Source organism: Oncorhynchus clarkii, chromosome 9 (assembly GCF_045791955.1).
Source record: "Oncorhynchus clarkii lewisi isolate Uvic-CL-2024 chromosome 9, UVic_Ocla_1.0, whole genome shotgun sequence".
Classification (NCBI taxonomy): Eukaryota; Metazoa; Chordata; class Actinopteri; order Salmoniformes; family Salmonidae; genus Oncorhynchus; species Oncorhynchus clarkii.
Window position 1 is genome coordinate 21059907 of NC_092155.1, and position 26109 is coordinate 21086015.

The window sequence follows — 26109 nt, forward strand, 5'->3', positions numbered from 1 at the left end:
TAGTCTTTGGTAGTGTGTAGTAGTCCTTGCCACATACGGAGTGAGTCTGAGTTGTCGAACGTCAATTCAAGGTTTGAGTCTGTATTGCCTTTGGCGTCCCTAATGGATTTGCGTAGCTGCTCGCCTTGTACGCGTTGCGTGCCACCAAGTCATCGGGGTTCGTTCTGCTGACATTGAATGCTGCAGTACGGGCTATCAGCATTGTACGGATATCTCCGTTCATCCAGGGTTTTTGGTTGGGGCAGTGGTGTAGTGGTGCCTGGAAAAGTAGGTATACTCAAATTTTGCCATTTTTTCTCCAAACGGCCTGTCCGGCAAAGGAAAAGCACCCTGTCTGAAAAATTGAGAAACAATTACATACACTATGAACCTACAATGATAAATCCCACATTGGTCTTTCACAGTCAGGCCAACCCAAGCTGTTCTATGCAGTAGGCTAATAGTAGGCCTACTATTGAAACTGATAAACTGAGTCAGAAATGTACAGGTTACAGATTTTACCCAATTTATTTTCCAGGTTTTCGTTCTCAAAGTCACACGGTTTTTAACAGAAAAACAACATAATTGTATGTTCTAAGTCAATAACAATGCTTAAACCACATCAGGAGACCACCTTTGAGATCTGGGAAAATCTAAGAAATGTTGATTTTTGAAAAAAGTTACCCTTTACTTCACGTGTGCAGGCACCTAGCACTATTGTTTGATTAGCATGTTTCTAGCACATGAGATGGAGTTTGCAAAGGAAATGGCCACTGGAATTATGCAAATAATCATGATCTGTTTCTGACAGGTAGGATACTTTGCATCTAGCTAACATTTAATGGAGAAGGTTTTTGGGAAAGCCTTTCAATCTACCAGAAGATGGGTTTGCCTTTCATTAGCATCGCTATATTTGACCTGTTCCTTAATTGGTTTTACTTCATATTATGAGGCATGTCTTACCTTGCTTCAAAGTAGCATGTAGCCAAAATCCACCATAGAAACGTAAAGGCTACTATTTTTTATAGAGACTTCCTCATATGTGTTCTATTGGTTTTCTTTCAACTTTGTTTCATTGTCTAGCAGCCAAAGGCATCATCCTAATCATGTTAGCCACCCATGTTGCTATGTCCTCCAACGAAACATCAAACAGGCAAAGCGTCAATACAGGACCAAGATCGAATCGTACTACACCGGCTCCGACGCTCTTCGGATGTGGCAGGGCTTGCAAACTGTTACAGACTACAAAGGGAAGCACAGCTGAGAGCTGCCCAGTGACAAGAGCCTACCAGACGAGCTAAATAACTTGTATGCTCACTTCGAGGCAAATAACACTGAAACATGCATGAGAGCTTCAGCTGTTCCGGACGACTGTGAGATCACACTCTCCGCAGCCGATGTGAGTAAGACCTTTAAACAGGTCAACATTCACAAGACCGGAGGGCCAAACGGATTACCAGGATGTGTACTCCGAGCATGACCTGACCAACTGGCAAATGTCTTCACTGACATGTTCAACTACTCCCTGTCTGAGTCAGTAATACTACCATAGTCCCTGTGCCCAAGAACACTAAGGTAACCTGCTTAAAACTTGTTGGGGATAGGGGGCAGTATTTTCACTTTGGATGAATTGCGTGCCCATAGTGAACTTCATCCTACTCTGTCCTAGATTGCTAATATATGCATATTATTATTACTATTGGATAGAAAACACTCTGAAGTTTCTAAAACTGTTTGAATTATGTCTGTGAGTATAACAGAACTAATAGGGCAGGCAATCTTACAAACAGGAAGTGAAATTCTGAATACATGTCTAATTTTAAGTCATCGCCTATCCACTTGCAAATAAGATATGGATCTGGAAGCACTTCCTACGCCTTCAACTAGATGTCCTCAATCAGTATAACATGGAATGGAGCTTCTGGTGATTAAGAAGTGAGTATACAGCAATGCCCACTGAAGAATAAGTGGGTATATGGCATATACCTGCGTATATCCTCCACTACACCAGCGGCTTGGGGTATGTCTGGATTCTTATTGTGGGTACAACATCATCAACACATTTCCTATTGAAGCCTGTGACTGACGATGTATATTCCTCAATGTTGATGGATGAGTCCTGGGTGGATGAATCTTTGACCGTATTCCAATCAGTATTCTCAAAACAGTCCTGCAGCATTGAGTCTGCCTCCTCTGTCCAGCGCCTCACTATTCTCTGTGTTGGTGTCTCCTTCTTGAGTTGCAGCGTGTAGGACGGGGGAGTAGGAACAGAGAGACGTGATCTGATTGGCCAAAGTTAAAAACAGTACAAACGCACACACACACACACACACACACACACACACAAAACCAAACAGGTGCAGCCTACCTTGCTCTGGTTGTTCTTGAGGCGGTGGGCTTCGTCCACCACTAGACAGGCCCAGTCTATAGACTTCAGGGAGGTCTGGTCTATCGTCACCAGCTCATAGGACGTCAACAGGACATGGAACTTTATAGGGGCTTCTCTCTGGAGAGGAGGAGGGGGGATAGAGGGGAGAGAGAGAGAGGAGGATGGGGGATAGAAGGGGGATAGAGGGGAGAGAGAGAGGAGGAGGGGGGATAGAGGGGGGATAGAGGGGAGAGAGAGAGGAGGAGGGGGGATAGAGGGGGGATAGAGGGGGGAGAGAGAGAGGAGGATGGGGGATAGAGGGGAGAGAGAGAGAGGAGGAGGGGGGATAGAGGGGGGAGAGAGAGAGGAGGAGGGGGGATAGAGGGGGAGAGAGAGAGGAGGAGGGGGGATAGAGGGGGGAGAGAGGGGGGGAGAGAGAGAGGAGGAGGGGGGATAGAGGGGGGATAGAGGGGAGAGAGAGAGGAGGAGGGGGGATAGAGGGGAGAGAGAGAGAGGAGGAGGGGGGATAGAGGGGGGAGAGAGAGAGGATGAGGGGGGATAGAGGGGGGAGAGGGGGGGAGAGAGAGAGGAGGAGGGGGGATAGAGGGGGGATAGAGGGGAGAGAGAGAGGAGGAGGGGGGATAGAGGGGAGAGAGAGAGAGGAGGAGGGGGGGATAGAGGGGGGATAGAGAGGGGAGAGAGAGAGGAGGAGGGGGGATAGAGGGGGGATAGAGAGGGGAGAGAGAGAGGAGGAGGGGGGATAGAGGGGGGATAGAGAGGGGAGAGAGAGAGGAGGAGGGGGGATAGAGGGGGGAGAGAGAGAGGAGGAGGGGGGATAGAGGGGAGAGAGAGAGAGGAGGAGGGGGGATAGAGGGGGGGAGAGAGAGGAGGAGGGGGGATAGAGGGGGGAGAGGGGGGAGAGAGAGAGGAGGAGGGGGGATAGAGGGGGGATAGAGAGGGGAGAGAGAGAGGAGGAGGGGGGATAGAGGGGAGAGAGAGAGGAGGAGGGGGGGTAGAGGGGGGATATAGAGGGGAGAGAGAGAGGAGGAGGGGGGATAGAGGGGAGAGAGAGGAGGAGGGGATAGAGGGGGGATAGAGAGGGGAGAGAGGAGGAGGGGGGATAGAGAGGGGATAGAGAGAGAGGAGGAGGGGGGATATAGGGGGGGTAGAGGGGGGAGAGAGAGAAGAGGAGGGGGGATAGAGGGGGGGTAGAGGGGGGAGAGAGAGAGGAGGAGGGGGGATAGAGGGGAGAGAGGGAGAGGGACAGAGAGAAACAGAAGCAGATATTTGATTTTTTTCTTTTTTAGAAGATGGGATGAACAGATCTGAGCTTTCTCTCATGTCGTTCCTCTGCCCCCTCCTCCCCTCCCTCCCTCCCGTCCGTCCTCACCCTCAGTTTGAAGGTTTTCCTCCCTCCCCGTACGGCCGTGTCGTCGAAGGTTAGCTCGTTCTCTCTGATGATGGCTCTGCTGTCCTTGTCTCCTGTGTAGGTCACCACGTAGAAGTCAGGGGCCCACATCTCAAACTCTCTCTCCCAGTTAATGATGGTGGAGAGGGGGGCACTCACCAGGAACGGGCCCCTAGTGTGGCCCTTGGTGGGGGGAAGAGGGTAGGAGAGATTTTTTTTATACAAAGATGAATAGAATACTTTATTATTCTATTAAAATGACAACATGATACTCAAGAGGGAATTTGCATAGCACAGAGAACACAGGGCTCCTAACGGTGCCATCCTACCTCTTTGAAGAGTGAGTAGAGGAAGACGATGGTCTGGATAGTCTTGCCCAGCCCCATCTCGTCTGCCAGGATGGTGTCAGTGCCCTGTGCCCAGGAGAAACGCAGCCAGTTGAGTCCCTCCAGCTGGTAGAGGTGCAGAGTGCCCCCCGTCGCCGTCACAAAGTCTGGCTGCTCCTCGTACTTTATCGTAGGCTGGAAGATAAAGAGAAAGAGGGATGGTGATGTAAGGGGGGAAAAATGGAGATAAACATCATTGACATCATTGTACAGAATGACACTAGAGTTTTGACTTGGTAGTGAGAGTTGATCGGCTACCGGAATGACGACCAATAGATGTGGCCGTTACAGAGTGAGTGAGCCAATCAGAACTCACGTCGTTGACAGGTGATCTGTGGGGGTCTTCACTCTCTTCCATCCTCATCCTCCTCATCCTCCTCGGCATGTCTGGGGCCTCCTTCATCACCTCATCCCTGAACCAATCAATCAATTGATCCATCAATCAATCTATCAATCATCAATCCAGTGTCCCTGAGCTATTTACAACAGCATACAAGGTTTTCCAAACTTGGTTTGTGATGTAGAACTGTGACGTTCACCATGTTGACACTGACATTATTAAGACAGATTCACTGTAGTAGTGTTAAGTGCCAACATGGATGCCATTTGGCCAGTCCACTAGTCCAGTACCTGTGTGCCCAGTAGTTGGCCTTGTGAATGACAAACTCTGGCATCTCCAGATCGTCTCTCTCCCATGTGCACTGGTCGTAGGTCAGGTCTCTCCACTTGACCAGGTAGTGGTATATCCCTTTCTTGTCCATACTGGGAAACACACACACACACGTACACACACGTACACACACGTACACACACGTACACACACGTACACACACACACACGTACACACACATTATGGACAGAACTGCACACAATAATAAACTAGCACACACACACATACATACACACACCCGCCTCACACATACACACACACCCCGCCCACCCACCCCCATCTCACACACCCCAACCCCGCTCCCCCCCCCCCATCCCCACATGCACACGTACCTGTGATTGATGATGCGGTGGACCATCATCCATTCAGGCTTGATGCCGTATTTATAGAACTTGTCATCCAGGGCAGCATAGTCTGGGTCTTTCAGCCTCCTCTTCTCACTCTTAACACTCTCCTCCTCTCCCCCGGAACCATAGTCCAGACTGGGAGGCTCCTCCATATCTGTCTTCCTCTGGTAGTTACGGAACATCACAGAGTGGAAGATCTCCAGCTAGACGGATGGTAAAGAAGAGAAAAAAGAAGAGAGGAATAGATGGAGGAAAGAGAGAATGTGTTGAATGAAAACAAGGAAGGGAAGTGTGTAGGATACTTGCATGCTAAGCGTCTTGTCGTTTTTCATATCATTACATCAGCCTCTCCTCCAACTGTTTCACTCTCTCTCTCTCTCCCTCCCTCCCTGCCTACTTCTCTCTCCCTTTCCTCTCATCTCCCTCTATTTCCCTCTCACCTGCAGTTCAGTGATCCAGGTACAGTGCCAGTAGGACTGTCCAGTCAGCTTGACAAAGAACTCCCTCTCAGCCCTGCCCTTCATGGGGGGTGGCGGAGGAGCATCAGGAGGGGTATCGGGGGCGGGAGGCACGGGTACAGGATCGGGGGGCTCGCCCCATCGCCAGTGGAGGATCCTCTGCACCCTGCCCTTGATAGCAGGACACTGGGGGTAGAAGACGAAAATGCAGAATCAGAATAAATTAGAGTAAGGTAAAGTAGAGTAGATTGAATAGAATACAATAGGAAAGCTTTATTGTCCACACAATGTGGACATTTTGCATTTGGCCTAATAGTGGCATTGTGCACATAATGATAAACAAACAAGACTTACAGTGCAGCGTGGACACAGCCACTCTCCGTTGGGGATCTCAGGCAGGGGCGGGTTGAGACAGTGGATGTGGTAGGAGGAAGTGCAGGTGTCACAGCACAATAGTTCCCCCCCATCTTTACAGACCCTGCAGAACTCAATGTGGTCATCCTCCTCTTCCTCCAGTCCTACCAGCAGTCCAACCCCAGGTACCTCTGGTACCACCATGTCCTCACTCTCCTCCTCAAACTCCTCAAAGTCCTCATCCTTCGCTTCCCACTGGATCCCCTCTTTCTCCTGCAGGAGAAGAGGAGAGGAATAGGAGAGGAGAGGAGGAGGACAGGAGAGGAGAAGAGGAGAGAAAGAGGACAGGAGAGGAGAAGAGGAGTGGAAGAGGACAGGAGAAGAGGAGGGGAGGAGGACAGGAGAGGAGAAGAGGAAGAGGACAGGACGGGAGAGGAGAGGAGAAGAGGAGGAGGACAGGAGAGGAGAAGAGGAAGAGGACAGGACAGGAGAGGAGAAGAGGAGGAGGACAGGAGAGGAGAAGAGGAGAAAAGGAGGAGGACAGGACAAGAGGACAGGAGGAGGACAGGAGGGGGACAGGAGGAGGACAGGAGAAGAGTGCATGGGGAAGTAATAAGTAAATAAAATAATTTGATCCATTATCATCATCGGTAGGGTTTATATGTCTGATGATACCTTACAGTGCATTCAGAAAGTACTCAGACCCCTTGACTTTATCCATACCCATTTTGATACATTACAGCCTTATTCTAAAATGTATTAAATAAAAAAAATATCTCATCAATAAACACACAATACCCTAAAATGACAAGGCAAAAACTGTTTTTTTTTAGAAATGTTTGCAAATGTATAAAATAAAAAATCTGAAATACCTTACTTACATAAGTATTCAGACCCTTTGGTATGAGACTCGAAATTGAGCTCAGGTGCATCCTGTTTCCATGAATCATCCTTGAGATTTTTCTACAACTTGATTGGAGTCTACCTGTGGTAAATTCAATTGATTGGACATCATTTGGAAAGGCACACACCTGTCTGTATAAGGTCCCACAGTTGACAGAGCATGTCAGAGCAAAAAACAAGCCATACGGTCAAAGAAATTGTCCATAGAGCTCAGAGACAGGATTGTGTTGAGGCACAGATCTGGGGAAGGGTACCAAGATATTTCTGCAGCATTGAAGGTCCCCAAGAACACAGTGGCCTCCAGAATTCTTAAAAGGAAGAAGTTTGGAACCCAAGACTCCGCCGGGCCAAACTGAGCAATCGGGGGAGAAGGGCCATGGTCAGGGAGGTGACCAAGAACTCGATGTTCACTCTGACGGAGCTCCAGAGTTCCTCTGTGGAGATGGAATAACCTTCCAGAAGGACAACCATCTCAGCAGCACTCCACCAATCAGGCCTTTATGGTAGAGTGGCAAGCTAAAAGCCACTCAGTTTTTCAACAGCAGGGAGACGATTCAGGATCATGGGAAAGATGAACAGAGCAAAGTACAGAGAGATCCTTGATGAAAACCTGCTCCAAAGCGCTCAGAACCTCAGAATGGGGCGAAGGTTCACCTTCCAACAGGACAACGACCCTAAGCACACAGCCAAGACAACGTAGGAGTGTCTTCGGGAAAAGTCTCTGAATGTCCTTGAGTGGCCCACCCAGAGCCCGGACTTGAACCTGATCAAACATCTCTGGAGAGACCTGAAAATAGCTGTGCAGCAACGCTCCACATCCAACCTGAAAGAGCTTGAGAGGATCAGCAGAGAAGAATGGGAGAAACTCCCCAAATACAAGTGTGCAAAGCTTTCAGCGTCATACCTAAGAAGACTCAAGGCTGTAATCACTGCCGAAAGTGCTTCAACAAAGTACTGAGTAAAGGGTCTGAATACTTACGTACAGTTGAAGTCGGAAGTTTACATACACTTAGGTTGGAGTCATTAAAACTCATTTTTCAACCATTCCAAAAATGTCATGTTAACATGTCAAGTCAGTTAGTACATCTACTTTGTGCATGACAAGTCATTTTTCCAACAATTGTTTACAGACAGATTATTTCACTTATAATTCACTGTATCACAATTCCAGTGGGTCAGAAGTTTACATACACTAAGTTAACTGTGCCTTTAAACAGTTTGGAAAATTCCAGAAAATTATATCAAAGCTTTAGAAGCTTCTGATAGGCTAATTGACATCATTTGAGTCAATTGAAGGTGTACCTGTGGATGTATTTCAAGGCATACCCTCAAACTCAGTGCCTCTTTGCTTGACATAATGGGAAAATCAAAGAGGAGCGATTTCCAAACGCCTGAAGGTACCACGATCATCTGTACAAACAATAGTACGCAAGTATAAACACCATGGGACCACGCAGCCATCATACCGCTCAGGAAGGAGACGCGTTCTATCTCCTAGAGATGAACGTACGTTGGTGCGAAAAGTGCAAATCAATCCCAGAAAAACAGTGAAGGACCTTGTGAAGATGCTGGAGGAAACAGGTACAAAAGTATCTATATCCACAGAACAACAAGTCCTATATCAACATAACCGGAAAGGCCGCTCAGCAAGGAAGAAGCCACTGCTCCAAAACCGCCATAAAAAAGCCAGACTACGGTTTGCAACTGCACATGGGGACAAAGACTGTACTTTTTGGAGAAATGTCCTCTGGTCTGATGAAACAAAAATAGAACTGTTTGGCCATAATGACCATCATTATGTTTGGAGGAAAAAGGGGGAGGCTTGCAAGCCAAAGAACACCATCCCAACCTTGAAGCACGGGGGTGGCAGTATCATGTTGTGGGGGTGCTTTGCTGCAGGAGGGACTGGTGCACTTCACAAAATAGATGACATCATGAGGCAAAACAAATATGTGGATATATTGAAGCAACATCTCAAGACATCAGTCAGGAAGTTAAAGCTTGGTTGCAAATGGGTCTTCCAAATGGACAATGACCCCAAGCATACTTCCAAAGTTGTGGCAAAATGGCTTAAGGACAACAAAGTCAAGGTATTGGAGTGGCCATCACAAAGCCCTGACCTAAATTCCATAGAAAATTTGTTGGCAGAACTGAAAAAGTGTGTGCGAGCTAGGAAGCCTACAAACCTGACTCAGTTACACCAGCTCTGTCAGGAGGAATGGGCAAAAATTCACCCATATTATTGTGGGAAGCTTGTGGAAGGCTAGCTGAAATGTTTGACCCAAGTTGAACAATTTAAAGTGCTACCAAATACTAATTGAGCGTATGTAAACTTCTGACCCACTGTGAATGTGATGAAAGAAATAAAAGCTGAAATAAATCACTCTCTCTACTATTATTCTGACAATTCACGTTCTTAAAATAAAGTGGTGATCCTAACTGACCTAAAACAGGGAATTTTTACTTGGATTAAATGTCAGGAATTGTGAAAAACTGAGTTTAAATGTCTTTGGCTAAGGTGTATGTAAACTTCCGACTTCAACGGTAAATGTGATATTTACGGGTTTTGACATTTTCTTATTTAGCAAAAATACCTAAAAACATTTTTTTCTTTGTCATTATGGGGTATTGTGTGTAGACTGAGGAGGGGGGGGGAAAAAACAATTTAATCAATTTTAGAATAAGGCTGGAACGTAACAAAATGTGTAAAAAGTCAAGGGGTCTGAATACTTTCCGAAAGCTCACTGTGAATAGAGTACACACTAACAGTAGCATTACACGCAGCTCGGTCTGTAATGATGACATAAACAATCAGTCAAATAGGCAGACTTGAGGATTATTAACACCAACTTTGAGGATTACGGTACGGTACTCACACAGTGTGGGCAACTCCACTTGCCCTCGGGGGCCTTCTCCAGCTCAGGCTCCAGACAGACCAGGTGGTAGGCCCTAGGACAGGTGTCACACAGAATGATCTCCCCTCCCTGCTGGCACACCTCACAGTAGTCCTGGTGGTCTGTCTCATAACCATCCCCCTCCACCTCACCCTCATCCAGCACTGCGAGAGAGAGAGAGAGAGAGAGAGAGAGAGAGAGAGAGAGAGAGAGAGAGAGAGAGAGAGAGAGAGAGAGAGAAGGGAAAAGGGACGGGAAAAAAAGGGAAGGGGATAAGAGAGAGGGGTGGGAGAGAGGGAGAAGGAGAAAAGACAGAGACACATCACATGCTGAGCATAAGTCAGACAGATTCAGAGTTTATAACCTTTTTTTATGGAACATTTTGTTTACTTTTCTTATTCTTCTTGGCCGGGCGTCCTCTCTTGTTCTTCTTGACCCGGGAGGAGCTGTCGGAGCGGACCGAGGAGCTGTGGACACTGGAGTCCTCTTGCAGCGAGTCCTCCTCATCAACATCATCACCACTCTGAGAGGAAGGGATTGAGTTAGATATATACTCAGCAAAAAAAGTAACGTCCCTTTTTCAGGACGCTGTCTTTCAAAGATAATTTGTAAAAATCTAAATAACTTCACAGATCTTCATTGTAAAGGGCTTGAACACTGTTTCCCATGCTTGTGGAATGAACCATAAACAATTAATCAATATGCACCTGTGGAACAGTGGTTAAGACACTAACAGCTTACAGACAGTAGGCAATTAAGGTCACAGTTATGAAAACTTAGGACACTAAAGAGGCCTTTCTACTGACTCGGAAAAACCCCAAAACAAAGATGCCCAGGGTCCCTACTCATCTGCGTGAACATGCCTTAGGCATGCTGCAAGGAGGCATGATGACTGCAGATGTGGCCAGGGCAATAAATTGCAATGTCCGTACTATGAGACGCCTAACACAGTGCTACAGGGAGACAGGATGGACAGCTGATCGTCCTTGCAGTGGCAGACCACGAGTAACAACACCTGAACAGAATCGGTACATCTGAACATCACACCTGCGGGACAGGTACAGGATGGAAACAACAACTGCCCGAGTTACACCAGGAATGCACAATCCCTCCATCAGTGCTCAGACTGTCCGCAATAGGCTGAAAGAGGCTGGACTGAGGGCTTGTAGGACTGTTGTAAGGCAGGTCCTCACCAGACATCGTCGCTGGACAAGACAGGACTGGCAAAAAGTGCTCTTCACTGACGAGTCGCGGTTTTGTCTCACCAGGGGTGATGGTCGGATTCGCGTTTACCGTCGAAGGAATGAGTATTACACCAAGGCCTGTACTCTGGAGCGGGATCGATTTGGAGGTGGAGGGTCCATCATGGTCTGGGGCGGTGTGTCACAGCATCATCGCACTGAGCTTGTTGTCATTACAGGCAATCTCAACGCTGTGCGTTACAGAGAAGACTTCCTCCTCCCTCATGTGGTACCCTTCCTGTAGGCTCACCCTGACATGAACCTCCAGCATGACAATGCCACCAGCCATACTGCTCGTTCTGTGCGTGATTTCCTGCAAGACAGGAATGTCAGTGTTCTGGCGTGGCCAGCGAAGAGCCCGGATCTAAATACTGGGACCTACTGGATCGGAGGGTGAGGGCTATGCCCATTCCCCCCAGAAATGTCTGGGAACTTGCAGATGCCTTGGTGGAAGAGTGGGGTAACATTTCACACCAAGAACTGGCAAATCTGGTGCAGTCCATGAGAAGATGCACTGCAGTACTTAATGCAGCTGGTGGCCACACCAGATACTGACTGTTACTTTTTGATTTTGACCCCCGCTTTGTTCAGGGACACATTATTCCATTTCTGTTAGTCACATGTCTGTGGAACTTGCTCAGTTTATGTCTCAGTTGTTGAATCTTGTTATGTTCATACAAATATTTACACGTTAAGTTTTCTGAAAATAAACGCAGTTGACAGTGAGAGGAAGTTTATTTTCTGCTGAGTTTATATATAATATAAGGTTGAAGTCAGATGTTTACCTACACCTTAGCATTTAAACTCAGTTTTTCACAATTCCTGACATTTAATCCTAGTTAAAATTCCCTGTCTTAGGTCAGTTAGGATCACCACTTTATTTTAAGAATGTGAAATGTCAGAATAATAGTAGAGAGAATGATTTATTTCAGCTTTTATTTCTTTCATCACATTCCCAGTGGGTCAGAAGTTTACATACACTCAATTAGTATTTGGTAGCATTGTCTTTAAATTGTTTAACTTGGGTCAAACGTTTCAGGTAGCCTTCCACAAGCTTCCCACAATAAGTTGGGTGAATTTTGTCCCATTCCTCCTGACACAGCTGGTGTAACTGAATAAGGTTTGCAGGCCTCCTTGCTCGCACATGCTTTTTCACTTCTGCCCACACATTTTCTATGTGATTGATGTCAGGGCTTTGTGATGGCCACTCTAATATCTTGACTTTGTTGTCCTTAAGCCATTTTGCCACAACTTTGGAAGTATGCTTGGGGTCATTGTCCATTTGGAAGACCCATTTGCGACCAAGCTTTAACTTCCTGACTGATGTCTTGAGATGTTGCTTCAATATATCCACCTAATTTTCCAGTCCTCATGATGCCATCTATTTTCTGAAGTGCACCAGTCCCTCCTGCACAAAGCACCCCCACTACATGATGCTGCCACCCCTGTGCATCACGGTTGGGATGGTGTTCTTCGGCTTGCAAGCCTCTCCCTTTTTTCCTCCAAACATAACGATGGTCATTATGGCCAAACAGTTCTATTTTTGTTTCATCAGACCAGAGGACATTTCTCCAACAAGTACGATATTTGTCCCCATGTGCAGTTGCAATCCGTAGTCTGGCTTTTTTATGGTGCTTTTGGAGCAGTGGCTTCTTCCTTGCTGAGCGGCCTTTCAGGTTATGTCGCTATAGGACTCATTTTACTGGGGAAATACCTGTTTCCTCCAGCATCTTCACAAGGTCCTTTGCTGTTGTTCTGGGATTTATTTGCACTTTTCGCACCAAAGTATGTTCATCTCTAGGAGACAGAACGCGTCTCCTTCCTGAGCGCTATGACGGCTGTGTTGTCCCATGGTGTTTATACTTGCGTACTATTGTTTGTACAGATGAATGTGGTACCTTCAGGCGTTTGGAAATTGCTCCCAAGGATGAACCAGGCTTGAGGAGTTTTTCTGAAGTCTTGGCTGATTTCTTTTGATTTTCCCATTATGTCAAGCAAAGAGGCACTGAGTTTGAAGGTAGGCCTTGAAATACATCCACAGGTACACCTCCAATTGACTCAAATGATGTCATTTAGCCTATCAGAAGCTTCTAAAGCCATGACATAATTTTCTGGAATATTCCAAGCTGTTTAAAGGCACAGTTAACTTCTGTTAACTTGTGATACAGTGAATTATAAGTGAAATAATCTGACTGTAAACAATTGTTGGAAAAATGACTTGTCATGCACACAGTTGGTGTCCTAACCAACTTGCCAAAACTATAGTTTGTTAACAAGAAATTTGTGGAGTGGGTGAAAAACTAGTTTTAATGACTCCAATTTAAGTGTATGTAAACTTCCGACTTCAACTGTATCTATATCTATATCTATATATATATATATATATATATATATATATATATATATATATATATATATATATATATATATAGAGAGAGAGAAAGAGAGAGAGAGAGAGAGAGAGAGAGAGAGAATTTTGCAAAAATAGCCACTGTGTACAACGTGAAACACCAAATAATGCATGCAGAGCAGAATTAGACCGATACCTTCTAATTATCAAAATCCAGAAAAGAGCCATCTTCAACAACCTAATAGGAAGTGATTCTCAAACCTTCCATAACAAAGCCATCACCTACAGAGAGATGAACCTGGAGAAGAGTCACCTAAGCAAGCTGGTCCTGGGGCTCTGTTCACAAACAAAAACAGACCCTGCAGAGCCCCAGGACAGCAACACAATTAGACCCAACCAAATCATGAGAAAACAAAAAGAGAATTACTTGACACATTGGAAAGAACAGAGCAACCTAGAATGCTATTTGGCCCTAAACAGAGAGTGCACAGCGACAACTGTGACTGACCCTAAATAAAAGGAAAGTTTTGACTATGTACACACTCAGTGAGCAAAGCCTTGCTCCTGGCTCTCAAGAGAATACAGGCTATGTGCACACTGCCCATAAAATGAGGTGGAAACTGAGCTGCACTTCCTAACCTCCTGCCAAATGTGTGACCATATCAGATACACATGTTTCCTTCAGATTACACAGACCAACAAAGAATTTGAAAACAAACCCAATTTTGATAAACTCTCATATCTATTTGGTGAAATACCACAGTGTGCCACCACAGCAACAAGATCTGTGACCTGTTGCCACAAGAAAAGGGCAACCAGTGAAGAGCAACCACCATTGTACATACAACCCATATTTATGTTTATTTATTTTCCCTTTTGTACTTTAACTATTTGCACATAATATGAAATATGAAATGTCTTTATTCTTTTGGAACTTTTGTGAGTGTAACATTTACTGTAAATGTTTTATTGTTTGTTTCACTTTTGTTTATCTATTTCACTTGCCTTGGCAATGTAAACATATGCTTCCCATGCCAATAAAGCCCTTAAATTGAACTGAACTGAACTGAGAGAGAGAGAGAGAGAGAGAGGAGAGAAACACCGATCTGTCGACTCTCATACACCAGCATGCTCCCACATACATTGGCCTACACCGCACATCTTAATATCCAAATTCACAGCATTATAATACTTACAGAGCTGCTCTTCTTTCTCTTGTTGCCTAAGGCCCCCAGTTTTATGCGTATGGGGGACATCTTCTTGGCTTTAGCTACTGAAGCCGCTACTGCTGCTGCCACCGCCTTCTTCCTCTCAGCCAGAACACGAGGACTCTTACTGCGACTCTTCTTATACCCAGGGCCTGAGAAACAGGGACAGAATGAAGTCAAGATTTCTACTAGTGCTCTAGTGCGGGATTTCCCAAACCTCTCCTTGGGGTCCTCAGACGTTTCACATATTTGTTCTTGCCCTAAACTGGCACACCAGATTAAATTAGTCGACTATCACCCAAACCCTTGATCAGGGCTACAACATATCTGAGGGTCCAGACTACAATTTGGGACCAATTCCATTTCAATTCAATCAGTCCTTGCTATACATGACACACTCCACTACTCCACCCTTCTCTCTCATCCTCTGACCTTTGCCCTCTTTGGTCTTGGCCTTGCGGAGCGGGGGAGGCGGGGGTGGCAGTAGGGGGGGCGGCCGTGGGGGTTGGGGCTGCTTCCGGGGTGGAGGTGGCTCCGGTGATGGGGTTGCCGCGGAGACCTGCTCGGCGACGGCAATGGCGGCGGCGGCGGCTGCAGCTGCCACGGCTGCAGCACCGGAGCCCTTGAAGGGGTTGTTAGAGCTGAACTCCCTCCACTTGACCCCCAGGATGGTCATCATCTTAGACATGGGGATCTTAGGGTTCTTCTTGGCGATCATGGGCCTGGGAAGATGAAGAGGCAGGTGAGGAAGAAGAGCTGAGTGTTTGATGTACAGAACAGTAATGACAATTGATTTTGAACAGTGTGGCAAATAATATTGAACTTGAAAATAAACTTGAACTAGAAATGGTTGTTTCTGAGGGATTGTGAATGGAGGGAATTGTTCCACGGTTGGTAGTGAACTAGACAACTGAAATAAACAATAACTCATTGAGTCATCTCACTGACAGTCAATCACTACAGCAGGCCAACTGTACCTCATGGACTGGCTGAAGGCTTTGTAGTTGGTGAGTGTGCGGTAATCGTCTTCAGTGAATGTATGATCCACATCCTCCAGACCCCAGTCCATAGCCAGCTGGGCCGACGTCTTCTGTTCTATTGGCTGCAGGAGAGAAACAACCAGTCAGAGAGCTTGAAGACTTTTAGCCATCAGAATGTGTAAAAAATGAAGCAAAACAACAACTATAGCACTTTCTTGTTGTGTTCTTCTTACCTTTGTTGTCTCCTCATGCGTGCTGTCCCCATCATCTTTTTTCTTCTTCTTGGTTTTCTTCTCCTTCTTTTCCTTGTGTTTCTTCTTCTTCTTTTTCTCGCCAGAGAAGTCACTCGCTGCGCTGTCGGAGTTCTCACCATAATCTCTCTCTCGCTCCGAGTCTCTCTCTACATCACTTTCCTGAGAGGAGGAGAGGAGAAAAGAAGGGGAGAGAGGGGAAAGTGAGAAAAAGAGAAAGAACAGAAGAGAGGATGAGGATGCTAAATCAATATGTAATGTCACAGATAGTTTTTTTTCTATGACTTCAATTAAGCAAATGAAATAGAATGACGTGTCATCAGAATGTATGGCGGTTGATGGACCGTAATGATCGAGAGGCTTACAATCTTTTTCCGTTTTTTGGCTTTAACCGGTTTTCCCTCTTTCTCTTTCTCCTTCTTCTTTGTCTCCTTCTTCTTGGGCCCTCGTTTCTTCCTCCCTAGACTGGCCCTGTCTGATGCTTCCCTTTCTTCCTCTACTGGGGATTGAAGCGAGGAGAGGGGGATGGAAGAGAGAAAGAGAGAGATGTGACTAAATCATATTGACTATAATCATCATTGAAGGCTTTGAATTGTCGATCTAATCTCTTCTGAACACAATTAAGCACAACAAAAGCCTCTCACCAACACACTGTCATGTGTGCGTTGACACCAAATGTGTCATATGGGAGAGTGAGATTGACTGAATTGTGACAGTTTGACTGGTAAGTGGGATTGACAGCTGCTTTGTATCAGTTCAGTGAAAACCAAATCCATATCTGGCTTATCTGTTAATGAACGCCTCACAAAAACACAAGAATGTTGTTGGCATTGAAAATGTGAGGCTGAGACATATGAAAGTAAGGCCTTATGTTGGCTACATGTTACAAAGTGCTTTAGGGCTTCTAAAACGTTATGTCCATAGCAATATATATTTCCGCAATAATGAATTGGGAAAATAAAATAAAATCAAACATGTAATAGATTTATTTCGAAGACACGACATCCCACGTTTTGAGGGTCAATAAGTGATAATGAGCAGTTCATCCCTGTATTCAAGTTTTTCCCCTGGCAAAAAGTGAGACTGTACCCTATTGGAGAGTGAGAGAAAGTGAAGCATGTGCTTTGTCAGGGGGATGAAGAGATGGGGGAAAACATCACCAAAAAAACTGTCGCTTGCGGCCGCCATTGCACTTGGTTGAAATTAGTTCGATTTAATGGTTTGTCTTTGTTGGTGGGCGACAACACGCAGCGCGCGCCCAGACGAGTTATCCGCATATTTCTGCTGCAGAGTGCAGCCAGGGGCGGCATTAGCATCACGCGGGGCTCGGTGATTCTGAGGCCGCAAGCCAGTCTGTCTCTATAGGATGAACTGAAAAGACTCCCTACCCTACTTCCCCGCAATTAATTCCAACACCTGGTTCCCGACCACAACAGCCGCCAGCGCATGTCGCGGGGGGTTTAGAGACGCTGCGGGAAGCGCACTAATTGATACGCGGCTCTTGTCTCGAGACAGGCGACATAGTTTAGGCTAGTTGTTCAGAGTGATGCTAAAATGTCCCTTGTTGAATACCCCAAAATCATGATCTGCAATATCTGATGTCACTGTTGAATACATGCAAATTAATGTAATTGTATTAATTAACATGAACTGCAAAATAATGTAAACATGTTCTTTGGTGTGGAACCAGCTAGGCCAAATCTGTAAACCCTCAAAAAGAAACTTCTTTGGAGTAAAATAAGATTTCTGTTGATCGTATTTTTCACATGAAATTGTTGTAGGCAAGTCCTTTCTTTAATTAGGCTTCACAGTATAGTTTCTAGGCTTTGTGTATTATAGGCCTACGTGTTACATGTGTTAGTCTGCTATGACATCAAAAAGAGAGTGGGAACAATAGCCCTGTAGGCTACACATAACGGTTATATTCAAAACTTGGGAGTAGTGTCGGTGTCCTATCATGAACCGTCCCTGTCAGTATGACAGTGGAGACCGTCATGGGGTAGGAGGCAAGTTTATTTACACTGTCATACCAGCACTTACTCTATCATCCGGTTTTAACGCTCACGCCTCGGGAACAGACATCCCAGCACTATTCTAAAGACCACAATCAGAAAGCTTATTGCTGGAGAGTCCATGTTTTCTGCCAGTGATGTCGTGAGCTGTACACTTCACATCGACCTATTAACATTGAGATATTATTTACATCTATGAATATGGCAGCATTGTCAGGATGAAAAGCAACGTTGAGGAGGATCAACTTTGTGGAATTGTTTATAAGTTGGAATTCTTCAACTCTTTCTGTTTCAAAGCTGCGCTATCATTTGGAGCAACGGGCGCGCGACTAATTATATTGCAGCAACGGATAACTATTGAGATGAGCGGCACAGGGTGTCCTGGCGTACTTTAAAAAAAATGTGGCGTATGTGTTTCTATTTTGTGTGCGCGCTCCCGAGTCTTTCGCCAGTGTCTCTTTCGACTGTAGCTAATATAGCCTACCTGGCGCGGCTAGTGTTGCAGTTTCTCGAGGCGCCGCCGGCGAGTTTATGTCGCTTGCGTTCTCGTCTAGATCTCCGTCGTCCTCGTCTTCTTCATCAAAATCTACTCCCTCGGAATTAACCAACATGCCCTGGTCTTCCTCACAGGACCGGAGAGGAGAGGACATTATATTCCTGTCATCGGCTCCTTCCTCGAAATCAGAAACCTTCCGGAATTATGATATTTATTAAATATTCAAATCGACACCAGAAAAAAAGTGGGGGCCGTTTTGGAATATTTTACACTACAAGGCAGGGAAACAAAGATGGCCGCTCTTATATTTATTTTTTAAACAACCCCCCCAATAAGAAAAATCCCCTTACATAAAAAATGGCGGACTATATTATTGCAGAACGCCCCCCCCCCCCCCCATCTTCTTTTCTCTCTCTCTCTGCCTCTCTCCGTTTACCCCTCCCTCCTCAAAAAACATGTACATTGTTACAAGAAACAAGAAAGGGGGTGTTTGACTGCTTGTAATGTTACTGCCCCCCATGATCAGCCATCCCAACTAACTGTCTCAAGATCACACGCAACAAAACTCCCTTTCTGCACTGAAAAACGCGATACAAATCTATCAAATATGGCCACTTTAATAATCTTAAAGGCCCCCACCGTGGTATAAAACGATACGTGTGAGAGAGAGAGAGAGAGAGAGAGAGAGAGAGTCGGGGAGGGAGCTTGAGAGTGGGGGGGTTGGGAAAATCTGCCGCAGCCATGCCCAGATTTACATCAGATTGGATTGCTTAAAAATTAACCACTTGTGGTAGGGAGAAAAATCTATGCAATGTGCAAACGGGCATTTTTTTCAACTGGAGATTATTTTATTATAATAATAATAGAAATCGAATATATATTTTTTGAACATTCTGAAAGCATTAAAATGAAAGAGGATACATTTGAAAATCATATTGCACACTTTCACTAGAGTCCCTTTGATATGGGTGGCAGTAAGGCCATGGGAACCTCTAGTAGTCAGACAATGGTTGGTCTCCCTTCAGGCAGCCCAGCTTTGATAAAGGGGTCTATGGTCAGACATACATACATACAGTATGCACATTTTAGAGTAAAAACTGTGTGTATAATTGTGAATAATGATAAATAGCCTAGATATTGATAACAATGGCAGGTCACTGATGAATAGAACTATGGATAACATTTCGCTACACTCGCAATAACATCTGTTAACCATGTGTATGTGACCAATAAAATTTGATTTGATATTATATATCAGACTGACTAAACCTGATATTGCTACTGTTATAGTAGATTTGGTTTCCTGCACATTCTGTACAACTGGAAATCTTAACCCAGCAGAGCCACAAAGGTGCTGTTGAATATCACATAAACAATTACCATGGTTACCATGCTATTTTATGTAAAATGTTGGCATGAATTTATGTAGGTCTACTGTAAAGATGCAAGAAGCTTTGAAGGAATGACAAAAGGATGACACTGGGATAGAATGACAAGGAAAGGAACAGGTTAATTGTGAGGTTACCAGTTCAAGTCCTTTTTGTGTTAAATTGGCTATAATAAAATATCTACAACAATAATATAACGCTAACAAATAACACATACAGAAAATGTATTTTGTGAGTCAACATTTTAATAGATTGTCTGCTCATATTGCTCACCACCATTTTCTAACATCCTTACATATGGGGTCAAAGTTCAGTGAGGTCGTCGTTGAAGTATAGGCAGATGGACTGGGAGAAGAGGTCGCGGTCCATGCGTGTGTTGTAGAAGTCCTCGTCCTCGTCGGGGATGCCGTTCTCCTCCAGCGTTTTACTCATGTCCAGGTTGACACAGTCGTGCTTCCAAGTGTAGCTGGCGGCGTGAGAGTTGTAGCGGAGGTACCGCTGGAGAATCTCATTCAAGGTCTCCTCGGAACACACCTGGGAAAAGAGAGAGAGGCGGGAGAAGTTGCAGTTTTTTTAAATGATTTTACTTTTCCAACCCATGTTTTCCAACCAATGTTCCTGACTTCCCAGGGGATATATTGACTGCAGCTGAAATCTGTTGCAGCTGTTTCAGATCTAGAACCTATAGGTATGATCAGTCATTGTCATCAGCCATTGTATTTCAATAGTAAACATATATATGTATTATCCATTGTATTTCCCCCTGAAACCCATTCTGTGGTCTATGGGCATGTCTTGCAACTGGCGGTTAAACCACTCTAGCTTGGCTTCCAGGAGCCAACAAAAAAAATAAGAAAATCATTTGTTTATGCAGGGTGCAATGGGCACACTTGCTAAGAACCACTAGAGAGGGGCGGGGGGGGGGGGGGGGGGGGGGGGGGGGGGGGCAGGGTGAAAGAGAAAGGAGGAGAGATTGTGTGCGAGGGAGAGAGTGTATGAGAAAAAGAAAGAGAGAATTTGTGTGTGGTGTGTGCGTGAGTATTTGTGACTGTATCAGAGAGAGAGAGAGCATGTGTCTGACTGTGTGGAGCGTGGAGCACCCACACTAAGCTTCTGGCCCAGTAGAAGACTACTAGTGCCAGCTGGGGCAGGTTGGTGGGAAAGCCTGCTCTCCCACCGCGCTGGAGAGGAGAGGCGTACTCTGCTGTGGGTGCGAGCGTGTTGTGTTGTGTGTTTGTTTGTGTAGGCTGCGGGGGGAATGAGCGAACCAAGCCAGGACTTGCTCAGAAACCCCCCAGCGCTTGACAGTGACACACTGCACTACTGTGCTACTCACTCCCCCTCCCAGTGCCCCTTTGGTCCCTTTGGAAGCTAGTCACATACAGGCCAGGGCTCCCTAGAGTGCAGTGTGGTAACCCATATTTTATTCAGCCAGTGACACACAGAGTAAGGGAGACACAGCACCTGTGTTCCAGTCAGTGATATTACGCAGTATGTGTGAAACAGTGCCAGATGAGTGGATACACTCCTAATAGACTGCTACTGCGATATGCTGACAATGCTTTGCTGGTAAGGCGGTTGAGGGGGAGGTGGGAGGATAAGGCTTGAACAGCTACAATAGTATGCATGATGGTTACGTATAAATGGTGCATGTATGCGTGAAGGTGACATGTATGTGTGCAGAATGATGTCAGTATGATGTGTGCATATCTATAGCATATGTATAATACATGCATGCAGCATTTATTATATCTATGTATGGCACTAGCCCCACTTGCCAGGGGATGGTGTCTTGCTATGTGAGATTAGTATGATAACACATGTATACATGTGTCATGTACACATGCAGCCTCTTATAATAATTACATGACATTCTCCCTGATCAGAATAAGGATGACTTACCTCCAGACCCTGCTCCTGGGATGTGAGGGTGTTGATGATGCGGATCCACCTGGTCTTGACAGAAAGTAGTCCCACCTCATATTGTGTATCTCTCCACCAGGGTCGCCCAAAGTCATTGGTCCAGTCAGTGCGAGGGCAGGGAGGGGGCACGTGCACAAAGCGCCCCCTAGGGGTGTAGTATTTCACACACCCAGATAGTGGGTCAATGTGGGTCAGAATCTGAAAATACAAATGGGGATTTTGCCTACTCATCATCAATATAATGAAAAAGAAAGACAAATATGTAACATTCTTGATAGAAGTCTGATTATTTTCTCACTCACATCTTTTGTCTTTGGGTCAAACCAGTGACTGATGTCCTTTCCTGCACACTCAATGATAGGCTTCAGAAGTACATCCCCTGAAAAAAAAGCGTGTTATTTATTAAACTGTTGTAACCTAATAGCCTATTTATATTCGACAACTTACCTTTAAATTCATTCACCAATGGTGTCAAGTCGTACACCTTGCCCAGGTATGACACCCACAGGTCGCCAAGGGTGTTATGAAGGGACACCTCTGTTGGGGTGAAATACTTTGTTGGCCGCATTTGTATTACTTCCGCAAATTTACCCAATTCATGTAGAGCTATAAAAGGTAATGTAAAATGTAACAACTGAGCATATGTCAGAGATATAACAAGTAACGTATATTGTTTATGTGCAAGCTCACTCGCTATTGTATCCACAAGCGTACACACGAACAGCTGGAGCTCCGTTACTGTGGTAACCACGGAAGCGTCTGGCAAAGACAGCGCGACACTGAAATCAGCTTTGCGGAATCTCACACAAGTGGTTGCACAGTCAATAAATCATGTCACACATTTGACCAATTTTATTATAGAATTAAGCATGACAATACTTTGTAATTTAATAGGATCTAACTGAATGATCCATTAAATGCTCCAAAACCAAATAGGTGCAAAGTTTTACCAAACCTCTGGCTTTACCTACCTACTACAATACCCACAATGCATCGTATTCCCTAACAAATTTCCGGCTGTACAACAGTGAAATAATTCCTCAAGAAAAATACGATCAAGAAAGGGTGGAATGGCAACAATGATTGAAGAAAATGGTCCATCAACTCATGTAGGGGTGATATATATTTAATAATGTCGTATTTGACACAATTCTAATACATAATATTCACTTTGCCAAACTGAAAGGAGAGCGTGCATAGCTAATCCATACATTTCGTGGGCAAGTTGGATCCACTAGCTAGCTAAGCTAAAGTAGCCCAAGATGTACTCTTAAGGAGCCGACCGTTAACATTACTCCTTAAGGACCTTGTGTTTTTTTTCTTCCAAAGATAGACTTGATCTGACAGCCAAATACTTCAGCTAAACGTAAATCGATTATCTTTTGCGATACGGTTCTAGAAACATAAAGCCCTTTACTTTCATATCACATCAAAAATAATTTCACAAAGGCAAAATGTACTATTACTGTACAACACAGGAGGTTGCTGAGGGGGCGGCTCATAATATTGTCCGTAACGGAGCAGATGGAATGGCAGCAAACACATGAAAACTGTGTTTGATGTAGTTGATGCTATTCCACAAATAACGCTCCAGCCATTACCACGAGCCTTTCCTCCCCAATTAAAGTGCCGCCAACATCCTGTGCTGTACACTGTTTTAACCGGCTTTATCAAAGTTGCAGGCAACAGTATTTTTCAGTGACAATACGTTTCTGGCAGCCTTCTTCCATTAAACACGGGTGTTCAGAACATGCTATATAGCTAATTAACACTGATGGCCCTTCTGTCTTCCGTAAACACCTTCTGTAACATGGATGAATGGCAGTGTAGGAACCCTATAAAAGGTGTGTATCAATGTATTTTTTTGTTGCTGATATGAAAGATAAAGTCCTTATGCTTCCAAAACCGTACCGCAAGCTATGCGTGTTAATGTTCAGACTGAGTGTTGGGGCTCGTAACAAAGCTTCCCCATACGGAAGATGCCTTATATGTAATGGAACTGAGAGTCATGATCAAGGGCTAACGTTAACGTCGTTCCATTTCCTTCATAGAGGATTTCTCAGATTTTGTCTCGTGACTGACTTCAATATACTTTCGTTACCAAAGTAAAGATGTTGCTATAGTGCCGATAAGCTTCTCTGTATGTACAAGCTGTCATCTCTTCAAAATACAAATAAACACATGTTGAGCATTTTGCTTACCTTCAAACTAGCTCTGGTCCAAGCGCATACGTCACTACGATCTGCTTGCACATCCGCTGTATGCACATGGACCAGAGCTAGGTAAATAAAGTGTTTGAAAGTCGTGTCTCCTTGTCAACCTTGCCAAGGGGAAGTTTAACAAGTATAGGCTACAAAGAGAGCAAGCCACTTTAGACGGTTGAGATGCACCCAGTATCACCATTATGCTTCCGTTACAAGTATAGTCCTATCATCTAATTTCTCCCTATTTCTAGGGGCGGGGCGAACTGTCATCTTACTCCTCCAGAGCACGGCAGAAGCTAGAGAGCCTGCTGAACAAAAACATGAGAATCAGAATGACAGACGGACGAACACTGGTGGGACTGTTCCTGTGCACAGACAGAGACTGCAACGTCATCCTGGGGTCCGCTCAGGAGTTCCTCAAATCCTCAGGTTACGACAGTACTTATTAGGCTAAGCCCACATACTCTAGTAAGCTCACTGCTACTCACCCCTGTTCCTGCAGAGCAGTGGGTGCAGGGTTTTGTCCAAACCCAGCACTAACAAACCCGATTCAGCTAGCAAATGTATTGCTTAGTTTATTTGCTGTAAAAACCTTATAGCTCTCTGGGACCGGAGTGAACACCATATCCATATTCTGCTTTGTAACAGAGTAACATTGCCGTTAATACACTGTGTACATGTTCATTTTAAAAATATATTTTGTGTGTGTCCTACTTGCATCTGCATCAGACTCCTTCTCCCAGGGTGAGCCCAGAGTGCTGGGGTTAGCCATGATTCCCGGCCACCACGTGGTCTCTATCGAGGTGGAATCAGACAGCCTGGTCGGCACACAGGGGTTCGGGTCCAGCCACTGAGGAACAAGATCAGCTCGCCCAAAGCTGGAGGAGACTAGCTAACATCCTGGCTAGCCAGGTCTATGTCTCAGCAGCCTAGAAGACGTTACAGTACAGACTTGAAATTGAGAATTCAATCAAAGGAGAATTCCAGATGCAGCTGATCTCTGGTGCCAGTGTATTTGGTTTAGCAGGCAGCCATGGTGTGTGTGAGGTCTAACCAGGCACTCTCAGTGACATTACAGTGTGTGTGTGTTAAGTTAATATACTGAGTACAACATGTTTATTCAAGGAGGGGCATGGACTGAGCCAGGCTGTACAGTATATGTGTTTGTATGGAACCGCTGTTTAATTGTATGGAATATGGATAAATGTTTTCCAATACATTTCAGTGTCTAAACCTGTCTGATCTGTTAATGAAGAATGATGCAGACTGTCCTTATATACTGGTAGTGCAGCAGTTACAGATGGTCCAGAGCATGACTAGCAAAAGTTCATGACTTACTTGACTTAAACACCTCAACTAGCCTGTACCCCTGCACACTGACTCAGTACCGGTGCCCCCTGTATATAGCATCGTTATTCTTGTTACTTTTTATTTTAGCCTACTTGGTAAATATTTTCTTCTTCTTGAACTGCACTGTTGGTTAAAGGCTTGTAAGCATTTCACAGTAAAGTCTACACTTGTATTTGATGCATGTGGAAAATAAAGTTTGATTTGATTAAACCCTTGTCTCCTATTAGCAGCATAGGCCGTTGACAAACGTCCTCCATCTCACTCGTTTCGGGACACGTCTTTCCAGGTCACACCAGTTGAGGCCATCAGTTAAAGTGTTAAAGTGCACATGTTACTAGGAAAATATATTCAGTATGAGGGAGTTTTAAATGTTTAATTATCCCTTTTTCGTGGTATCCAATTGGTAGTTACAGTCTTGTCTCATCGCTGCAACTCCCGTACGGACTCAGGAGAGGCGAAGGCCGAGAGCCGTGCGTCCTCCGAAACACAACCCAGCCAAGCCACACTGCTTCTTGACACAATGCCCGCTTAACCCGGAAGCCAGCCACACCAATGTGTTTCGGATGGTACACCTGGCGACCATGTCAGCGTGCATTGCGCCCAGCCCGCCACAAGAGTCGCTAGAGTGCGATGGGACAAGAACATCTCTGCCAGCCAATCCCTCCCCTAACCCTGATCCTGATGACGCTGGGCCAATTGTGTGCCGCCCCATGGGTCTCCCGGTCACAGCTGCGACAGAGCCTGGACAAACCAGGATCTCTAGTGGCACAGCTAGCACTGTGATGCAGGGCCTGAGACCACTTAGGCCACTCGGGAGGCCCCAGTACGAGAGTTGCATGATTGCAAAAGTTTGCCATTATTTCCTGGTAATGTGTATTTGTCGTATCAATTTTTGCCCTTGTGGGGTTTGCGAAGCAAATGCCCCACTTACATCTTCAT

At 45.2% G+C, this 26109-nt stretch overlaps 3 protein-coding genes across 7 annotated transcripts in view; 1 reads left to right on the plus strand and 2 right to left on the minus strand.

Annotated features, from left to right (window-relative positions):
* LOC139416076 (chromodomain-helicase-DNA-binding protein 3-like) overlaps positions 1-18952 on the minus strand; it is a 57701-nt gene extending 38749 nt beyond the window's left edge. For 4 of the 5 annotated variants that reach the window (XM_071164336.1, XM_071164335.1, XM_071164334.1 and 1 more), the window contains exons 1-16: positions 18294-18731; positions 16163-16296; positions 15780-15959; positions 15544-15668; positions 14999-15288; positions 14555-14718; positions 10158-10290; positions 9750-9931; positions 5971-6243; positions 5599-5802; positions 5144-5361; positions 4772-4903; positions 4458-4554; positions 4085-4276; positions 3738-3938; positions 2348-2485 (exon numbers count right to left, since the gene is read on the minus strand). In XM_071164336.1, the coding sequence (XP_071020437.1) occupies positions 2348-2485; positions 3738-3938; positions 4085-4276; positions 4458-4554; positions 4772-4903; positions 5144-5361; positions 5599-5802; positions 5971-6243; positions 9750-9931; positions 10158-10290; positions 14555-14718; positions 14999-15288; positions 15544-15668; positions 15780-15959; positions 16163-16296; positions 18294-18459 (2829 nt within the window). In that variant the 5' untranslated portion in view covers positions 18460-18731. Of the gene's footprint in view, positions 1-2347; positions 2486-3737; positions 3939-4084; positions 4277-4457; positions 4555-4771; positions 4904-5143; positions 5362-5598; positions 5803-5970; positions 6244-9749; positions 9932-10157; positions 10291-14554; positions 14719-14998; positions 15289-15543; positions 15669-15779; positions 15960-16162; positions 16297-18293 lie in introns of all 5 variants that reach the window. The other variant, XM_071164333.1, reaches the window with a different exon arrangement.
* A 1044-nt stretch (positions 18953-19996) lies between these two features.
* Positions 19997-22300, minus strand: LOC139417158 (cytochrome b5 domain containing 1). Its single transcript, XM_071166398.1, has 4 exons — positions 22064-22300; positions 21919-21995; positions 21596-21814; positions 19997-20227 (listed from the first exon to the last, which is right to left on the minus strand). Exons 1-4 carry the CDS (start codon positions 22182-22184, stop codon positions 19997-19999), a joined length of 648 nt encoding a protein of 215 aa, XP_071022499.1. The 5' UTR covers positions 22185-22300.
* Positions 22301-22637: 337 nt separating this feature from the next.
* Positions 22638-25380, plus strand: LOC139417159 (N-alpha-acetyltransferase 38, NatC auxiliary subunit-like). The gene is made up of 3 exons (XM_071166399.1): positions 22638-22725; positions 24072-24249; positions 24550-25380. Exons 1-3 carry the CDS (start codon positions 22687-22689, stop codon positions 24672-24674), a joined length of 342 nt encoding a protein of 113 aa, XP_071022500.1. The 5' UTR covers positions 22638-22686; the 3' UTR covers positions 24675-25380.
* The last annotated feature ends 729 nt before the right edge of the window (positions 25381-26109 follow it).